This window comes from Rhinolophus sinicus, linkage group LG01 (assembly GCF_036562045.2).
Source record: "Rhinolophus sinicus isolate RSC01 linkage group LG01, ASM3656204v1, whole genome shotgun sequence".
Lineage (NCBI taxonomy): Eukaryota > Metazoa > Chordata > Mammalia > Chiroptera > Rhinolophidae > Rhinolophus > Rhinolophus sinicus.
This window is the reverse complement of record NC_133751.1, coordinates 100,546,638-100,565,584: the sequence shown is the minus strand read 5'-3', so window position 1 is coordinate 100,565,584 and position 18,947 is coordinate 100,546,638. Positions and strand designations below refer to the sequence as shown.

The window sequence follows — 18,947 nt, the reverse complement described above, 5'->3', positions numbered from 1 at the left end:
GAATTGGTTTCCTAGCATCCTCCAAAGATGGCCAAGGTGGTTTTATGGGGCTTTTGTTATAGTCTCATTGTGTATTAATACATTTTACTATACCGTGTTTCTCTGAAAATAAGACCTAGCCAGACAATCAGCTCTAATGCATCTTTTGGAGCAAAAATTAATATAAGACCCGGTCTTATAGTAAAATAAAGGTCTTATATTAATTTTTGCTCCAAAAGATGCATTAGAGCTGATTGTCCGGCTAGGTCTTATTTTCGGGGAAACATGGTAGTTTTTGTTTCAGTCCCTTGCAGTTATTCTTAAAGTTGGTCTAATTGTCTTACCTTTACGATTTACATTTTAAGAACACTACTTTTGCCACTGGTGGAAAATAGCTTGAAGACAAAAGCTGATGGGAGGGCCAGTGTATTGTAGTGGCCCTGGGAAGGGACAACGGTAATGCAGCATACCTTTCACCAGGGAAGGCAGTGAAGTTGCTGATGGATTGGATGTGAAAAGTGAGGAAAAAGGAGTAATTGAACATTAGGGGCTTAAACAACTGAGTCTCTACCTGGCAGCTCCTGAAAACACCAGACTTGATTATAAGTAGTTTCTTGGGCCTCATCACTATAGATTCTGATTCAGTATGTCTTTGCTGAGGCCACAGTCTCTCCACTCCAAGTAAGTATCCACACTCCAAGGGACTCTGACCCAAGTGACAGTGAGAACCACGCGATACATTAAGGAAAAATTTATACTAAATACAACAGGGAGTCAGGTTTTAGCAAAAGATGTATAGAAGAGCCAAGGTGGTCATTACATAGCAGGGGACCCAACCTCTAATTAGTGAAGGGTTTACCACAGTCTCAGCTCCTTGAGTGACATAGCAAACATTACTACAAATAACATCTGTAAATACAATTGTGTAGTGCTTACTTTTTTAATATCACTGAGACTTGGGGCATTAAGCTAAGTTAAGACCTGCCTGGTCCTTAAATAGTCTGCCATAGTTTGCTTTTTTTCTCTGCTTATCATTACAAATACAAAAATGGGTTACAATCTACTTTTACTTGGGTACGTTATCTGATAACTGATTTCTCTGAGTTTCAGATGCAAAAATTCAGTCTCCTCTAAGTAAAACCAATCCGTAAAAAAGCAAAAAATACATAGGGTGCCAAAAAAATGTACACACACTTTAAGAAAGGAAAGCTGTATTAAAATTGTAATACTCAATATATACTGATAACAAAAGATGAATACAAGTCATGTTTCACTTCTGCAATTACAAGAGGTGCTCAAAGTGGTTCCATCAGTGTCCAGATACTTCTGATTATGGCAAACTGCTGCTTGAGCAACACTGACCCAAGTGTCCACTTGTGTACATTTTTTTGCCCCCCACCCCGGTATTTATTAGGTATTTACATCTCCGTTCTATGAATCCTATGATGTACATACAGTGTGCTCACCTTGCAGATAACCAGAGAATAAGATAGAAAATTTGCAAAGACTTTGATTCCATTTTTGTATTCTCTAATTCCAAAGCGATTAAAGCTCTGCGTTAAAAAAAAATGTATGGTCAAGAGACAATAACATCAGAGAAACCTTTGTATATAACCAGAAATACAAATGCCAGAAACCTGGGGAGTAACATGGTAACGGGAAGGCTTTCATGCTGCTTGCCATGTAGGGAAGGACAGTGGCCTTGAAATAGGACTAGGGAAGCACCTCGTACTAAGCCTTTTACAAGCTTTCCTAAATAGGCTGCCTGAAATTGTAGCATAAAAACAAATGGATAAGAAAATCCATGGGTAGAAATTAAGTTGCGAGTTTTGGCTTAGATGAGATTCAGCTTCACAACACACAGCAGGTAGTTTCAGTATCGTGTTGATGAGGAGCCGCAGGAACCTAACTGCAGGAACCTAACTCGTTTCTGTCAGCCCCCAGTGGTAAAACTGGTTTCGTTACACATCATTTGTTTAAACCGCAGAACCTATCAACAATGTCAAGTGAGGACTTACGGTATAGACTTTGTATCTTACGAGCCTATGTAGAATTATCCTGTTTTCAGTCGTGTTATTGTCCCAGAAGAGGCCAAACTTACATGACCATGCTGTGATATCCCTAGGGGTGAGGACCGCTCACACCTATACTAAGCCCAGCTCTTCTGTTGTATTTAGTCTATGCTCACGTTTAAGTTTTTGAGGTTTCTTTCCTGCTGTCCAGTCTATCAGTTACCACTTCTAACCGTTTGCCTAGAAAAAAATAGGAAAAAAGTCAAATGTTCAATAATAGGGCCTTCAGATGCTAGTCCTTTTCCACTGGGTCAAGTATATACCGGGGGTGCCAAAAAATGTATACACAACTTGTGTTCATCGTTTGTTACCAGTATATATTACTGCAATTTTAATTGTTTCTTCCTTTCTTAAAGTGTGTATACATTGTTTGGCACCCTCTGTAGATTTACTGAAGGCTATTATTTAGCTGGTCAGAACCCTTTTTGACTTCTGGTTGAGATGAACAGAAACTAGTTTTCAGAGAACTAATACTGCCTTGTTACGGCCATGCAATATACAATTCAAATAATTAAGTGTATTTTGAAGCTCTCCACCTGTATCAGAAGGGATCACAAGATTCAAAGCCTCTTTTTTTTAATGACTGAGAAGATATCAAAGGATTAAACTGGGGGGAGGAATCAAAGATCACTTGGTATTAATGTTCTGTTTTACTACCTTTTGTTCCTTATTTTTTACAAGGCTTAAGAGAGCAGACTCTAAAGTGAAAAAGTTGACATAATTTCTTATTTTAAATAAGTAGTCAGTGAAAGCTATTAACTGTTAGAATCTGAAAGAGTGACAGGTTCACCATAGAAAATAGCGTAATGTGCATGAAACTATCGGGTTATGAGGCTGGAAAGTCACTGAACTAGGCTAACATTTCTTTTCCTTCCCTCATCTAAGGATACACTTTAATTAAGGGGAAGTATTAACTTTTCCATGAGGAGCTGTACAATTACACTGCAAAATTTTTACCAAGGGTTACCTAGTAAGTTGTATAAAAAGGCAACAGTAATTCAGATGACAAGAACATACATTTGTGGAGGTGATCAATATATCCTTATTTTTTATTCCATGAACAGTATATCACTATCCTTTTGCTATACGACAAATTTGCCTACACAGAGGTCACATCCATGCTTTTGGAGATAAGCTCCTTGCTGGATCAAGACCCCTGATTCATACATAAGGTGAATGTTTATCTTAATTCTTCTTACTTATACCTGTATTTGCCAGAAGCATGTTAAGTCTCCTTCACTAAGACCATTTCTTAATGAACTATTTATCTTTTCTTTATCAACACATTGATACCAGTGCAAATTTTTTTAAAAAACATACATGTACTATTAGGGAATAGCCCTCCCTTCCCCTAACAAAGAGAGAAAATTAGCTAAGCATTCAGGAAGCTGTATCCTGATTAATTTTATCTGCCTTTATTTTTAATAAACCAGAATGCTGGAGACAACATACTTAATGAAAACCTTCCTAAAACATTAGTCCATATCTCTACTTTATTAAATAGAACACATTTAACAATATATGTACTATGTCTGATGACTCTTAGTATCACTTCTGATCACATACCCTGTGGGAATAATCTAGTCTATTCAAATATGCAGACATATCCTAGAATTTGTTTTATCCACCAGTCTAAAAAATCATTTTGACATCTGCCCTCCTTCTAAATGTAGAGTCCCAATGTAGCCTAGTTACTACATAAACTTTTGAATACTTGGTTCAGGTTAATGGAGATGACCTGTGCCACATACATTAAATTACACGTTATTAAAATTGTACTGTCACGTAGAAATCAATTTATATATTTAAAAGTAGAAATTAGTTTTGTCAGAATATTTCTTGAATGTTGGGCAGCGAGCTGGAACAGGGAGAAAAAGATACCCCTTTTTAACCATCAAAAGATCTGATTGGGAATAAGAAACCATTTACCCTTTAAAAAGAGTCAAGTGGCATGGGTTTGTGTAGAAGACTGCTCTCCCTTATTCCCACACAGTAACATTAACCTGAAAGAAAACACTGTGTCTGCTTCAGTGGGTTTCTAATCAACCAGTTTTCCCTTTGAAGTGGACATCGCTGCAGGGAAGCACCCTGGTCATCATTCACAGCTACTAGTATTCTGGCTCTTTTTATTCAGAAGGACCACACAAATGAGATACCAAATTCCAGAATTCACAACTTGTAAGGAAGGTTATTATCTACTTACTGATGAATTAAATGAGGGAAAGCTATCCATTATATATTTTTCACATATTTTAAAGTTAATATACTTAAGTATTTAAGTTCTTGTTAATAAGCGAAACATAAAACTTGTCATCATGCTTTTAATGAACCTTCCAAATTCTTATGAATGAACCTTTGGCAAGTACTATAAACAAAATTAAGAAAAAATACACCAGTGCCTTTGACATCCCCTAACAAAACAAAAAAACAAAACAAAAGAAAAAACACTGTCTAAGGATAATTTCATTGGTACTCACTGATAATAAACAGAAGGTTATTTTCTTGATTAACTATTTCCAATCCTAGAGCTGTAATTAGGGCAAAATCTACAGCGCAGAGTGTGTGTTATCTAGTAACACCACTACAGATAGGTATTATCACAACTTTTTTTCTGGCTGATGAGAAATAAAATAATTGGAACCAATGTTTTAAAAGATCAAGACATTTAACATAAAATTTAAAACTATATACACTCTAATTTTTAAAGAAGAAATTCAACCAGTTAAATTGAGCAAAATAAAAAAGGTGGTAGGAATATGAGTAAATTATTGTTACTCATAGTAGTTTTCATGTACTGTCAGTAAAAATCAAGTATTTATATAATGCAGACATGTAATATACACATGTAATATAGATACCTTCATAGAAGTGTGACATTTATGAAAGATTAGATTTTCTTTGAAGAAAAAGTCATTAAAATTATGGCACTGAGGAAGCTACTACATTTTTGAAACCTTTATTAATTTTAAATTTAAAACAAAATCCAGTTTGAACCACAAAATTCAGTTTGAACAACAAGTGGGAATACAATGTCTTCAAGATATTTCTAATGCTATTATTCTACATAATAATGAAACAGAATTAACAGCATAGCATAATGTGAACTTTTCAATCTAGTGGTTTATACATTTTCGTAGGATGAATTAAATTTGTTGTTTTTTATTTAATGCCACTTAATATAACTGTACAAAAACAAAGGTTTTTTTTTAAATTGACTTGCCAAATTTATCATTATAAATGTGTTTAAAAACACAAGTCTGTAAATGTTTCGGTAAAGAAGCAAGCAAAGTCTTCACCTTTCCAGGGAGTTTGCAAAGCTTTACCTTTGTAAGCAAGAAGAGTAGGTTGCGTTGCTTTTTTGCTGAAAACTTTATACTCAATCTCTCTGGAGTACTGGTATACAGAGAACCTACATACTGCATTTCACGAGACTCTGATCAACCTGGTTTTTCGCATAACACTAGTCCTACAAGGTAAAGAACTACCCCGTTGCTCCTAATGCTAGTGGACTGACCCCGCGTTATTATTCCACACTCATCCCTGCAGAAAGCTCTGCTGGTCCTTTTCATCGCCCTCTCTGCCTCACCTGCTGCCGAAGAGATTCTTGCCATCTCACCCAGTTTCCTTGGAGCAAGAGACAGGGCACAGGGAGCGGAGGGCTGAGCTGTTGACAGGCTTAGCCCATACCTTAGACGTGTGCCCCAGCACACACAACATTCCTTCCAATCTCCTAGCTTTCCGTCAAGTCATTTCTAACACTTGTAAGTAAAATATAAGATGCTCTTAAGTCTGTATCATCAAACATAAAGCTTCTCCTGTTACAGTAACTAATCTCTTCTTTAAAAAATTCCCTTAAGGAAAAAACACCATTGACTACCTAACCTGATTGCTAAATTACAGCTTATTTGTTTTAAATATGACTGAATCATCTAGAATTCTGTGGCAACTACTGTTTGATTATTAAAAAAGTAACAAAAAGATGATTAATTCTATAGACAGATGTAAGGATGAATTACTGAAGGTCCAAAATCGAATTCTGATTCTAAACATAATAACAAAGAAATGCTTCCATTCAGGATTAACATGTCTTTGAGAGTTAAAATGATTTTGGAGATCATCCAGTCCAACTTCCATCCAGATATCATACCTCTCACATATAGTAGTCTTCTGAATTATAAAAATTTATAAAGTTATTTAAAAAAAACCCTACATAAATAAAAATTATCTCTATATAGAAATATCTATTCAGCAATTCCATAATTTAAATATTCAAATTAAATTGGGTAGAATTGGTTCTCTCTCAGCCCCACAGACTGTATTTACACACTAACACATTGAGTGACATTTAAAAATGAATAATACTACCACCAGATTAAAATGGAGAAAACAGTGCTCTAACATAGTCCCTCATTTTTTTCATGAACATAAAATTGCAAATCACTTATGTAAATTGTATCTCAATGAAACTGGGGGAAAAAACACAACTTACTAACCTGGACTTTGGTCTTTCGTGTTAAGGTTTGGTTCTGGAATGCAAATATGGTTTTGGAAGTCCAATAAAATCAATCTCTTGTATAGTCTGTGTATATATTAATCATTTATAAGGACTATTAAATCCACTGCATCACAAATGGGAGGCTTTGGTGAAAAACCAAATGTGTCCAACGTAGAAAACAACTCTTTACTTGGTCAAAAGTATAAAAGATTTGACCGTATTTGAAATATGAAAAAGCTGAGTACTTGGAAGATATATGAAAATACTCAGCAGAGATACTATGAAAAGTTGAATAACAAAGTAACTTTTTTTCTCAAAAAATTATTTTAGGCCACAGTATAAACGGAACTTATTGCTATTTGAAGTATCATTAAAAATAGGTTTATATATAGAAGAGATTATGTATCAGTAATACGTCTTCACTGATATAAAATATGCCCCATTTAGAAGACATACTCACTAGATCTCATTTCTAAAACTGTACTTTTCTCATTTCCAAGACTTCTGTATATATCTGATCAAACTAACCTTACCAAAATCCCACAAATTATAAATCAATTAAAGTTTTGATTTCATTAATTTTAGCTTGTTTCATTTCGTTAGCATTTGTTTTTTTAGTTCCAAAGGCTCCAGCTGCAAGTTCTCTCTTTGTGTTTTGTATTTTCAGCATATTTTCTTCAACAGAGTCCTTTACAATAAACTTTAAAAAGGAAAAAAAAAAAGTTAAATTGGTTAAGTACTTTTTAGGTCATAATCTTTAAAAATCTTTAGTGTAAAAAAATGAAAATTTGAGACAATGAAAACGTTGATCTACTATAAAGGAATCTGCTTTCTATTATAATTTTATGTAGCTTTCAAAAATGGTCCATAATCTGCTAGAAACCATTTAGCTCCCTTCCTTCCTGAACATAGAGTGAGAATATTTAGAACTTGAAATAATAACTAGAGATGAACAGTGACTTCCCTCATCAATATGGTTTTCTTCTATAAAAAATATAGCCATAAGGACATAAGTTACATCTCTAAAACCCCATTATCAGGTAAGAACAACACACAAAAAAGCAAACTTTATAGGCAACTCTGCAATTGGAATACAAGCAAAATAAATTTATCGTTATATTTAAAAAGCGAACTGAGATTTTCCCAGAAATGTAAGAATGAGCCTTTATCTGGTATTATTCATAACATTAAAAAACAAAAGAGAAGAAAAGTGATCATCTCAACAGATGCTTAAGACGCATTTGATAAAATTTAACATTTATTCCCAATAAAAGAAAATCGTCATTAACCAAAAATATATGTCCTCAACCTTATAAAGGGTATCTACTAGAAACTTGCAAGAACAACATACTTAATGTAAAACAAAGCATTCCCAACACAAATAGTAACAAGTCAAGAATGATGACCACCACAGTGCTATTCAATACTGTGTAAGAGGCTCCAGTTACTGTAAAATCGAAAGTTGTGTTATAAAACGTTACTGAAATACATAAAAGACCTAAATAAATGGAGAGAGACTAAGTTCCTATATAGAAACACTACTTATTTATAAAGAAGACAGTTTTCAATTATAAATTCAATAAATCCCAAATAAGATTTCTTAAATAAAGTTTGGTAACCTAAATCCAAAGTTCAATTCAAGAGTAAATAATAATAATGGACCAATACAATTTTCAAAAATAAGGGAAATGAGAGCATTTTGCTCTACTAGATATCAAAGCATACTTTATAAAACCATAGTAATTACAACAGTAATCTTCTCCTGGGAATAGGAAAAGAGATCAATGGAACAGAGCCCATAAACGTCCCATATAATGGTTTATGATAAAAGTGACATTTTAAAGAAGAAAAAAAGGATGGACTTTTCAAAAAAAATGGTGATGACACAAATGGTTCTTCATTTGAAAAAAGAAAATTAGAACCATATCATGAATCATAAAAGACAAAATATTTCAAAAGAATCAGAAATACAGGGTATTTGTTTTTAAAACATGAAGATAAAGCTTTCTGTTCTAAGTAAGACCTTAAAATCCAGATGATATAAAGAAAAAGGCTGACACGTTTCAAATCATAAAAATTTTAAAACCTTCTCACGACAAAAAGTACATAAAGTTCAAAGATAAGCAAGAGCCTGGGATAAACCATTCCAATATACATAATAAAACATTTAAAGTCAGAATATGTAAAAGGAGTACTTTTTGAAACTCTACTTTTTGAAAAGTAGGCAAAAGGAATAAATAAGCAATTCACAGACAACAGATATGTGAAATATGCTTAAGGTCTTAGGTAAATGCCAGTTATTATAGGCTGCACTTTTCTGACCATCACAGAAGCATAAGTAAGATCCTTCTCATACATCATTAAGCCTATTTCGAAAACTTGGCAGTTATCTAATAACAATTCTAAATTCAGAATTCTAGTTTTCGTAAGCTACCCTGAAGAAATACTTGTGTATAAAAACAAAGATGCATGCAATATAATGCTCACTATGGCACTGTTTTTATTAGCAAATAAATTGGGCATGTTAAATAAATTATGATGTATCTATGTGCAGGTGTTAAAAAGAATGGGCTTGCAGAGTAGTCAAATTCACAGAGACAGGAAGTAGAAGAAGGGCGGTTGCCAGGACTAGGGAAAGGCAGGAATGGTGAGTTATTGTTCAATGGGCACAGAGTTTCAGTGTGAGATGAAAAAGTTCCGGAGATGGATGGTGGTCGTGACTACACAACAGTGTGAATGGACTTACTACCACTGCACTGTACACTTAAAAATACTTTTTAAACATTTTAATTATTATGGTATGTCCATTTTACCACAATAGGGAAAAAAAGGTTTGGTCTAAATATATTTATATGGTAGAATCCAATATATACTGTTAAGGGGGAAACATGTTGCAGAATAATAAAGTATGATCCCATTTACCTTAAATGAAATTTTTAAAAAGAGGGACGTACACATAAGCATGAATGTATGTAAAAATAGAGGGACTCTGAATATCATATGTTAAACTATTGATGGTCTCCTCTGAAAATGAGAATAAAGGTGATCATATTTTGCTCTGCATAATTTTATTTCAGTCTTTATAACTTAAAAACCCTTATCAACTTAATTTTAAACGAGATGGCTTAAAAAACTCACTTTTGTGATGATAACCTCTTGCTTCTGGCCAAGTCTATGGCATCTGTCAAAGCACTGATCTTCAGCAGCTGGATTCCAGGCCTAACAAGACAAACAAAGAAACAAAAACTCATAGACACAGACAATAGTTTAGTGTTTACCAGACGGTGGGAGGGGGAGGGTAATAGATGCTGGTAAAAGGGAGCAAACATATGGTGATGGAAGGAGAACTGACTCTGGGTGGTGAACACACAATGTGATATATAGATGATGTATTACAGAATTGTACACTTGAAACCTATGTAACTTTACTAACCATTGTCACCCCAATAAAGTTTAATAATAAAAAAAAGTAACATTATCTAACTAACATAGGCATTAATCACAGGAATAGTCTTAAAGTAAAGAATAAAACAATGAAGCAATGAAAGGGAAGAATAAGCAAAAAGATAGAGTTCTTCACTCTAGAAAGAAGAGTCAAGTGATTTTGAAATAATATAAACTGTCAGGGTAGGATTGTTAAATTTTAAATTTAAACTATGGGATGCTTCTTGAAGCTGAAAACAGGGTGTTTTGTAGAAAAGGAACATTTATACAGCAAAGTACCACCTGGAAATAGAAACAAAATTATAAACCCATATGTAGGTAAGTTTATAGTATAATTTATATTTAGGCTGTTATTTTCTTCTTTCTTTTTCAAGTCCCCTTGAGACCAAGGGAAAAACAGATTTTACTATTAACATTAACTTGCTATAATTTGAGTTTTGGGTTATTTTTGATATATGTTAGATTTAGGACATACTCAGCTTATGATTTTCTAATACTGACTGATAGTCATTATTCTGTGACTATTTTGCTTTTCACAATTGGACACATTTTGAAACCATTACACCAAGAATCCAGGTAAAATGTTCCTTTCTGTTGTCTGTATTTTTCTAGGAACCTTATGGTGAGCTGGCAATCTAGCATGACGACAGGAGTCAAATCTATCTCATGATAGTATGAAACTGATAGCTCCCATTCTCACACGAGTGATGAAAGAAGCAAAACTCATAATGGAACATCAAAATAAATTTTAACTCTTATACAACACTGTAAAAGACTTTCAAAAGCAAATTTTTCTTATTGAATCTTATTATTCTGGGACCTAGCTTTTGTTTTAAAGTTAGAAACAATATGTGAAAGCTCGAAATATTCAAACAACTTACTACAAAATTGCTAAAACATTCTATATGTTTTTTTAAACTATGATAAAGAGTTTTAGTCTCTGGTCAACTTTATAATATTAACTAAATTACTTTATTTGGTATTAACACACACTTATCAAGTACTAAGATTATAACCAAAGAAGAAAATCATTTGGGAATCTGTTCCAAAAATCAGCTTCTAGGATTTTCATCAGGTTAGTGAGCATGTAACTATCTGTGGTGACAATGACTATTTTTTATAATAACCATATAATGCTAAACTCCAGCAAAGATTTAAAACTATTACATCCACAGAACCAAGCAAGGCAAGAAAAGACAACAGCCCACGGCCATCCGTGACAGTAACGTGAAACCCCGGAATACCGACACATGGCTCTGGTTGTAATCTTACTCGGAAAATTACCCTCAGGGGAGGGAAAAAGCCACAAAACAGGTACAGGCATCAAGGTTAGCCTAACCAGAATTACTCAAATTTGTGTCTCAGTAAAATGTCTTTGTTATAAATTTTCTGTTAGACAATAAGCTAAAACAACAAGTCTTAAACCTGTGAATGCACAGAACAGCTCAGGGTAGTCTCTAGCCAAGCAGGACCCAAAGCAAATTCCAGACTGAGTTAGTCGAGAGTGCCTCCTGCCCAAAGCAGCTCCCTTGTACAATCACAAAAAAGGGCTGCTACGTGGGTGCAGCTCCAGGTCACAGACTTTGGTGAGCACAGTTAAAGTTTAGCTCCCACCGTACCCCAGGCCTGTATTACACAACCATGAGTGACAGCACGTAGCAGACACAAAAACCCACCCCAAACATTCCATTGTCTTGTTTCTAAACCTGTGATGCTGACCACTTGTACCTGAATCACCTATGATCTATATAAAAATGGAGCCTCCTGTGTTTTATTCCAGACGCCTCAACCTCTGGGACAAGAGGCCAGAAATTACATTCACCTAATTCTTTTGCACATTAAAGCTTGAAACCATTAGCACCATGAGGTACTACTTTCGTATCTTGTTTAGACCAGGTTCCCAAGGCATGTAAGAGTCCCTGACACAAAGCAGATCTCATTATACATATGTCGGAAAAAAGAATGAAACAACTACCCTTAAAACATTACAGTTAATAGAAGCTTATTCTGTATTTAGAAGAGAAGCAGAAAAGCGCAGTACATAAGGACTCTGATCCTGGTTTGCATGTTACTACTAGCTGTGTGATGTTGGGCAAGTTATTTACTTCTCTGTGCTTGTTTCCTCATCTGCAAAATAGGGATTCTAAGATCCACCTCCGAGGGATTTATGAGAATTTCATTTCATATTATGGAAAGCACTTAAGAGAAAGCCCTTGATACACATTTAACAAGTTATCTATTTCTAAAGCTTGCCTAATGAATTTTCACAATTATAACTATGAAGGTATTAACCAAATAGCTTCTGTTCTTTCTTTTTTTTAAAAAAAAAGAAGTAATAACATACCACAAAGTCTATAAAACTACTTACTGGATCCATTAAAAACACTCGAGAAGCTGCAGAAAGATTCAAACCAACACCTCCTGCTTTTAAGGACAGAAGCATTATAGTTGGAGATCCTGCTTCAGTGTTTTGAAAACACTGAATCGATTCAACTCTTTTCTTTTGGGCCATTGAACCATCCAAACGAGTAAACACAAATCCAGATGCTCTGATGGATGAGACAAAAGACAAGTAACGCTTCCTATACTACAAAGCATGTTAAGTAATTACTGTGTCTTCCTCTAACCAATCTTTCACTCCTTTATTTTGACAAACATTTACAAACTGTCTACTAATATGTCAGACCCCACAGTCAATTATTTTCAGATATTTTCATAACTTGACCTTTAAAATCCCATACTCCCAGAAAATATTCATTGTGACTCGACTGTTATTTTAGATAGTGAAATGAGTAAAACTGGTAAAGCATATATATTTCTTGCTATCCAAATAAAAAAAACACTTATATAAAAATCCTTTCAAAGTGAGAAACACTGCTAAACTTACCTCAGTGGTGTTTCTATTAAAGACAGAAACGTCGTAAACTGAGAAACAACTAAACTTTTTATGTTGGGGTTCTTCTTTCTTAAGTCAATCAATGCATGCATTAAGGCATTAATCTGAAAAAAAATAGGACAGCCATTAGATGCCATTTTGAATTGGCAAACTACATCCAATTTTTTTTTTAGTATGAAGAGAAACCTGCTGCCACCTTGTTATTTCCCTAAAATGGGAAAAAGACCACTAATTTTTTTAAATTAAGACTAAAAGAATACTATCATCATCTGAAAACTTTCTCTTTCCTCTGAAATTCACTAGATAAAAAGCCAATAAGTATCAACAGAGTATAATATTCAAATGACAGAATTAAAAATATAATTATTTTTACACATGGTATTTCTTTATATAAGTATAAAACAAATACTCAAATATTTGTGTATCTGTATTTACCTTTGAACTGGATGTCCATTCTGTGTTAGACTTTTTCTCAGTGTCACATGCCAAGTCTTCTGGAGGACATTCTAATAAATTATCTCCATGTATATCATTTCTGCATAAAGGGCATTTAGCATGCGGCTATATTAAGAAAGAACAAAGTATGACTGACACTTATCAGAGGACCAGAAACACAAATTTGTCTAAAATTTTTAAAAAGCAATGTAAATTCTCTAATATCTAACAATTTATTAAACCTTTAATTAGATTCATCCATTTGAGATAAATCTGTACATACTGAACTTCAGGCAGATATCATGTTCTAACGTGGTAAAGTGGGATTGGGTAAAAAAGAGCAAAAGTATGTGATCTTGACTTGTAGCAAAAGCTTGAAACAATGAATATTGTACTCTTTGCAGACAAGTAAAGAAACCATGAGTAACAGTTTCTTGAACCTAACTACAATATAGCACACTAGTTGGAACTATTTAGAAGCAAAAAAAATTTCCTCCTTATTGGCTTGTAAAGCTAGTCTAGATCCTTATATCCTATCAGGTTTCATGATACTAAAATAAGATTATCTCTTAAATAACTACAGACCAAATACTATTATAATAAAAAGGACTCTGAGACTGAAACAATGTGAGAAGACAGTGCGGTGAGGTTACCTTTGAAGAGGGCAAAGGGGAATGACGGGAGGGGCACAAGGAGCCGCAGACAGTAGTTACGTTGCCGTGCTTGCTTCATAATTCACTGAGCTGCACAATCACTTGTGCGTTTTCTATATGTATATTTTGTATCAAAAATGTTTTTAAAAATTCTACCTCAGTTGAAGGACTGCTTAAAGGATGATTCCACTTCAAAAAATTCTATCCTACATAAGCATCTAGACCTACCTTAATCAACACCATAGCCAACAGCCACATGCAGCAATTAAGCCCTTGAAACGTGGCAAAGCCAAATTAGATGTGCTTTAAGTGTATAATACCATTGGATTTGGGACATTTAAGTTGAAAGACATCACAGGAAGTATCTCATTAATAATTTGTATACCACCCCGGAGGAGGTGCAGTGCGCCCGTGACCCTGGCATCCGCAGGGCCCACTGTGGTTCCAATTCGGCGTCTTCTCCGCCAGCGCCTACTGCCTGCAGGAACCTGCCTGCCGCCGCCGCGGGCATGGAAGTTTGGAGCCCGTGCCCCCTGGCCGCAGCGCCATCAAGCAGCTAACGCCGGCCTCTGCTTACTACAACTGTGACCCGGCCCCTCCGACCCTGGGCACCGGGCAGCGGGCCGTGAGGCCATGGACGTTGGGGAGTGGGCAGTGGAGGACCATCAGAGCCGCTTCTCTTCCGTTTAAATGCTCCAAGCAGCACGTGACTTGGCTGCATCCTGTCCCTCCCTGTCCTTTCCACGGGAAAGGGGCCACTGATATGAGCTCCCTTGACTGCTCGGTGGGCTCGTGGACTCCACCTCAGGTGACCCCCACCATCAGATGAACCCTATAAACAGAACCCCAGAGAGGTGACCTGCCCCAATGGATGATGGGCCTCCTGGGGGCCCAGCCTCCATCTCCACAGGAGGGAAGGCTTTTGTGGGGTGGCTGGAGGCGCTTCAGGCCCCCCACCCTCCATCCCAGGGCTGGGCTCCCTGCTCTGCCTTCCAGAGCAGCTCCCTCAGCCAGACATTCTTTTCCTAGGAAAAGGGACATTTCTGGGAAGAACGCATGGCCAAAAGGCTGTTTCTGAGGGGACAGGACTGGCCAAAGCAAGGACATAGCATCCATCGCCTTGTCAGCAACTTCCAAACGAAACAGGCCACCATTTTCCAAAATGCAAAGCCCAACCTATCTTTGGGGCTCCCAGGCCACTGACCCCAAATTGTCGCAATCCCTGTAACCCGCTCCCCCAGTCTTGCCCTAGGAGTGCCCAAATGTTTGGTCTCTGGCCGAAGCACCTGGGTCTTCCTGCCCTCCGGGCCTCAGCCCACACACCCCTGGTCCCCCGCACCCCACGTGGAGGACCGCCTCCTCCGCAGTGAGGAGTGGAAGGGTGGGGGACAGGGGCTGGGAAAGGGGATTTGCCCCAGCTCCAGGACACACTGAAGCTGCACACTCAGACGTGCCTTCCTGCCAGGACCCTCCAGCTGTGGTCTGACTCCTTTTGTATCCCTCAGGCACCAGCCTCTTTCCCCCTCGCCTCCCTCATGGTATTTCAGGTGCCCGCCCACCGCAGGCAGCAGAGACCCCGCAAGGGCATGAGTGAGGAGGTGGCCCCAACTCATGAGGCCCCTGCCATACAACATGGGCCGTTTCCTGTGCCCCTGACCCTGACCCCTGCCAGTCTAGGAGGGGTTCACTGGCTGAGGGGATCCTCAATCACTAGGGCTGGTGGTGTAATAAAAGCTCATTTCCACAGGAAAAAAAAATAATTTTTATATTTTAGCTATACTGAAGAAATAAAAATATGAGTTAACTTTATGTTTCTACTAGACAATTTAAAATTACCTTTGTGTCCCACATTATTGATCTATTTATTGGACAGCGATGATGTCAACATTAGAACTAGCATATTGACAGTGAAACATCCAAAAATATAGTATCCTTTTAGGTTAAAAGGGCTTAATTGTAAGAAATATATCCCCTTTTAAAACACTGATATAACTGACCATGAAAGGTACATTAGCAAATCCAAGTGCAAAACTCTTTCTAGTCCGCTGGACTTGAGTTTTCCCTCCACTCAGGACTGCACTAAGTGTAACAAACACGGTATCTGCACTAAGCGTAAAACCAACCTGCTCATTCTGAATGACTTGGCAAATACAGGGTTTACAGAAGACATGTGCACAGTGTGTTATAACAGGAACCGTTAGAGAATCCAAGCAAATTGCACATTCTTCATCAGACCCCGAGCTCAGAATTAACTTCATCTTCCTTATTAACGTCTTCCGTAGTTCTTCAGGTGTATCGTTTCCTAGAGAAAAAGCTGAAAAATTAATTTCAGAGCAAAATTTGTCGTGTGACTAGACAAGTTAATCTGCCTTACACAGGAAAAAGTCTTGCTTGGATAATCTTTAGTCCTTTTCTACCATAGGCACAAAGCATGATTTAAATTTGAAATTTTAAGAAAAACTCAGAAGCTAAAATAGCAGCCAGCCCACATAATATACTTTACACAGAAGCATCATTATAACACGATCTGCATGCACTACCACAGAACAAAAGGTAGATCCAATTTGACCTTTCGTCTAAGTGTATTTATTAGTGGAAATTCTAGAAGACCTCAATAATATCCCATTTTTTTAATGGTAAGAGATTGTTGGGTATATTCCCAGTTGAGTCTTACACTAAAAGCAATGTCTATTTGACAAATAGCAAACTAAATTTAAACCATATGAAAAATTTCTCATTCTGATTTAAATATTTGTAACAAATATAATGGTGTAAACCAATCACATTTACCTACCTGAGGGACCGCTGGAAGATACTGCATTTGTAAGGAGGTGAGTATGACAACAAATCTGCCGCAATCTAAGCAAAAGACCCAGGACATCTGCATAGTGTGCAAGGACAGTCCCTTCATTAAAATACCTAAATGTAAAAATGTTAATATTACAAAATGTTACATATTGTAATAATATTTCCTATTCTAAAACAGTGAAATAAAAATGACATTGTTCTCTTCTCTGGAAATCACCTCAAAACAAGAATGAAAAACAGAAAAGCAAACTCTATCTTTAATGAAACCAGGAAAGATTTGTAACAAAACAAAATGTATCAGAAATGGCTGTCAATTGCAGTTAAACTCAGATAGGAAGATGCCAAAAGATATGACTGCAGATCTCAGAACAGACCTTCTAGAGTACAGGTCTTCAAAACAGATGGCACGCCCTGAGGGGAAAACGTCTCAAGTGCAGAAACAAAACCAGGGTACATGACTGGTGGTTTGAACTTCCCTGGACAAGTTCTACACCAAGAAGGCAAGCAGGCAAGCTGAATAAGTAAACACACAGACCTGTTTTCAGAAAACTATGGGCACAGCATTCCATGTTGTACGGACTCTTAAAGCTTCTGGTCTCTGTTATAGCAGCAGAAGCAAAACCTGAAAGAACTCACATGTAACCCTGAGTCCTAACTAGATAGGGATGTTTCCTGCTAGTCTGGGGCACAGCTAAGACCCCAACCCCTACATAAGAATCTCTTGATAACAGTTAGTCCAGAAAGAACTCAAGACATTCAAACAGAAGTCATCATCAGCAAAGAGCAAGAAGGAACAAATGGCAGTAAAAGAAAACTCATGAGAAAAATGTAGCCACAAAGCAGATAAAAATTATGACCAAGGATACTGCCATGATTTAATACCACTCAGTAAAACAATTCCTCCTAAAAAAAATCCAGTAGCTTAAAGCAGAGACAAAGAGCTTTGAAAAGGTACAGCAAAACAACAGAAATGAAAGCTGAGCTAGCACGGCTCAAGAGTGTGAAAGAGGAAAGTGAACCATCAGAGAAATGAAAGCCACACTAAAACCAGTATAAAAGAGACTTGCCACTGATACAAAATGGCAAGAATGTGGAACACAGGATTGAGAAAAGCAAAATTAAACAGAAAAATGTAAACGATCAGAATAAAATACCACCTATGGACAAAGAACATCTAACATATGCAGAGAGAAATAAAATAAAGGAACAGAAAACAATATTTAAAGAAAACTTCCCTGGAAAGTGGGGGACGGAGGGAAGGCCTAGAAGCCACAGATTTAAATGGTACATATTACAGAAAAAAAAATCAATAGAGAGAGGTCCTGGTCAAATTGCTGGACTTTAAGGAAAAATGTAAAATAAAATCAGGGTTTTCCACAGAAACATTCAATACAGAATACAGTAGAACTATGATGATACAGGTTCTGAAGAAGAATGGGTGATCCAAAATTACACACCAAGTTAATCTGATATTTAAGTATTAAGGCAATAGAGGAAATTCAGCCTAATGGTTAGAGCAGATTCTAGAACTAGACTGAGTTCAAACCTGATTCTGCCAACTTAACTATGAAACCTTGGGCAGGTTTCTTCAACTCTGTCTTGAGCTTCCTAAGCTGTAAGAACAGTAGCACAGCAAGAATACACACCTAATAGGACTGTTGTATTACAGAAGTTAATAGATGCACAGCGTGCAGAATACTGCCTCACCTATCGTAAGTGATATAATTATGTATCTGCTGCTTTAAGTAATAGTAGCACTATGGGAACAAATACTTCTAAATATTCAAGAATGTAAGAATAGGCAATATAATATAAAGGCTAAACTTATAAGCTCTGGAACCAAACCGCCTGAGTTTAAATCCCAGCTCTGTCATTCACTAGCTGTGTGACACAATACAAATTACCAACTGCTCTGTGCCTCTTTGCTTTGAAATCTCTGCTTTGAAAACTCTTGCTCAGGACAATCCTTCTCAATAGCTCTAATTCCTATTAAACCTACTTTGTAACTCACTGAAGTTCTTAAGATTCCCCTGTTTTCTCAGCCCTGTTCTGCCTTCACTTGTCTCCGACTCATTCTGGTTCCTATGGGCATTCGCCTCAAACATGCTCTGGCTTGGACTACACTTTCTCACCTCCTACCTAACCCCAATCCCTTTCATCTATTC

The 18,947-nt window shown here is 36.5% G+C and overlaps 1 protein-coding gene across 7 annotated transcripts in view; it reads right to left on the bottom strand.

The window, feature by feature from the left end:
• Positions 1 to 4,991: 4,991 nt before the first annotated feature.
• The window catches only part of HLTF (helicase like transcription factor), a 47,676-nt gene continuing 33,720 nt past the window's right edge, over positions 4,992 to 18,947 (bottom strand). For 4 of the 7 annotated variants that reach the window (XM_019748829.2, XM_019748825.2, XM_019748828.2 and 1 more), the window contains 7 exons: positions 16,769 to 16,893; positions 16,098 to 16,288; positions 13,322 to 13,447; positions 12,878 to 12,990; positions 12,359 to 12,539; positions 9,685 to 9,765; positions 4,992 to 7,246 (listed from right to left, as the gene is read on the bottom strand). In XM_019748829.2, the coding sequence (XP_019604388.2) occupies positions 7,094 to 7,246; positions 9,685 to 9,765; positions 12,359 to 12,539; positions 12,878 to 12,990; positions 13,322 to 13,447; positions 16,098 to 16,288; positions 16,769 to 16,893 (970 nt within the window). In that variant the 3' untranslated portion in view covers positions 4,992 to 7,093. The remainder of the gene's footprint in view (positions 7,247 to 9,684; positions 9,766 to 12,358; positions 12,540 to 12,877; positions 12,991 to 13,321; positions 13,448 to 16,097; positions 16,289 to 16,768; positions 16,894 to 18,947) is intronic. The other 3 variants (XM_019748831.2, XM_019748827.2, XM_019748830.2) reach the window with 1 other exon arrangement.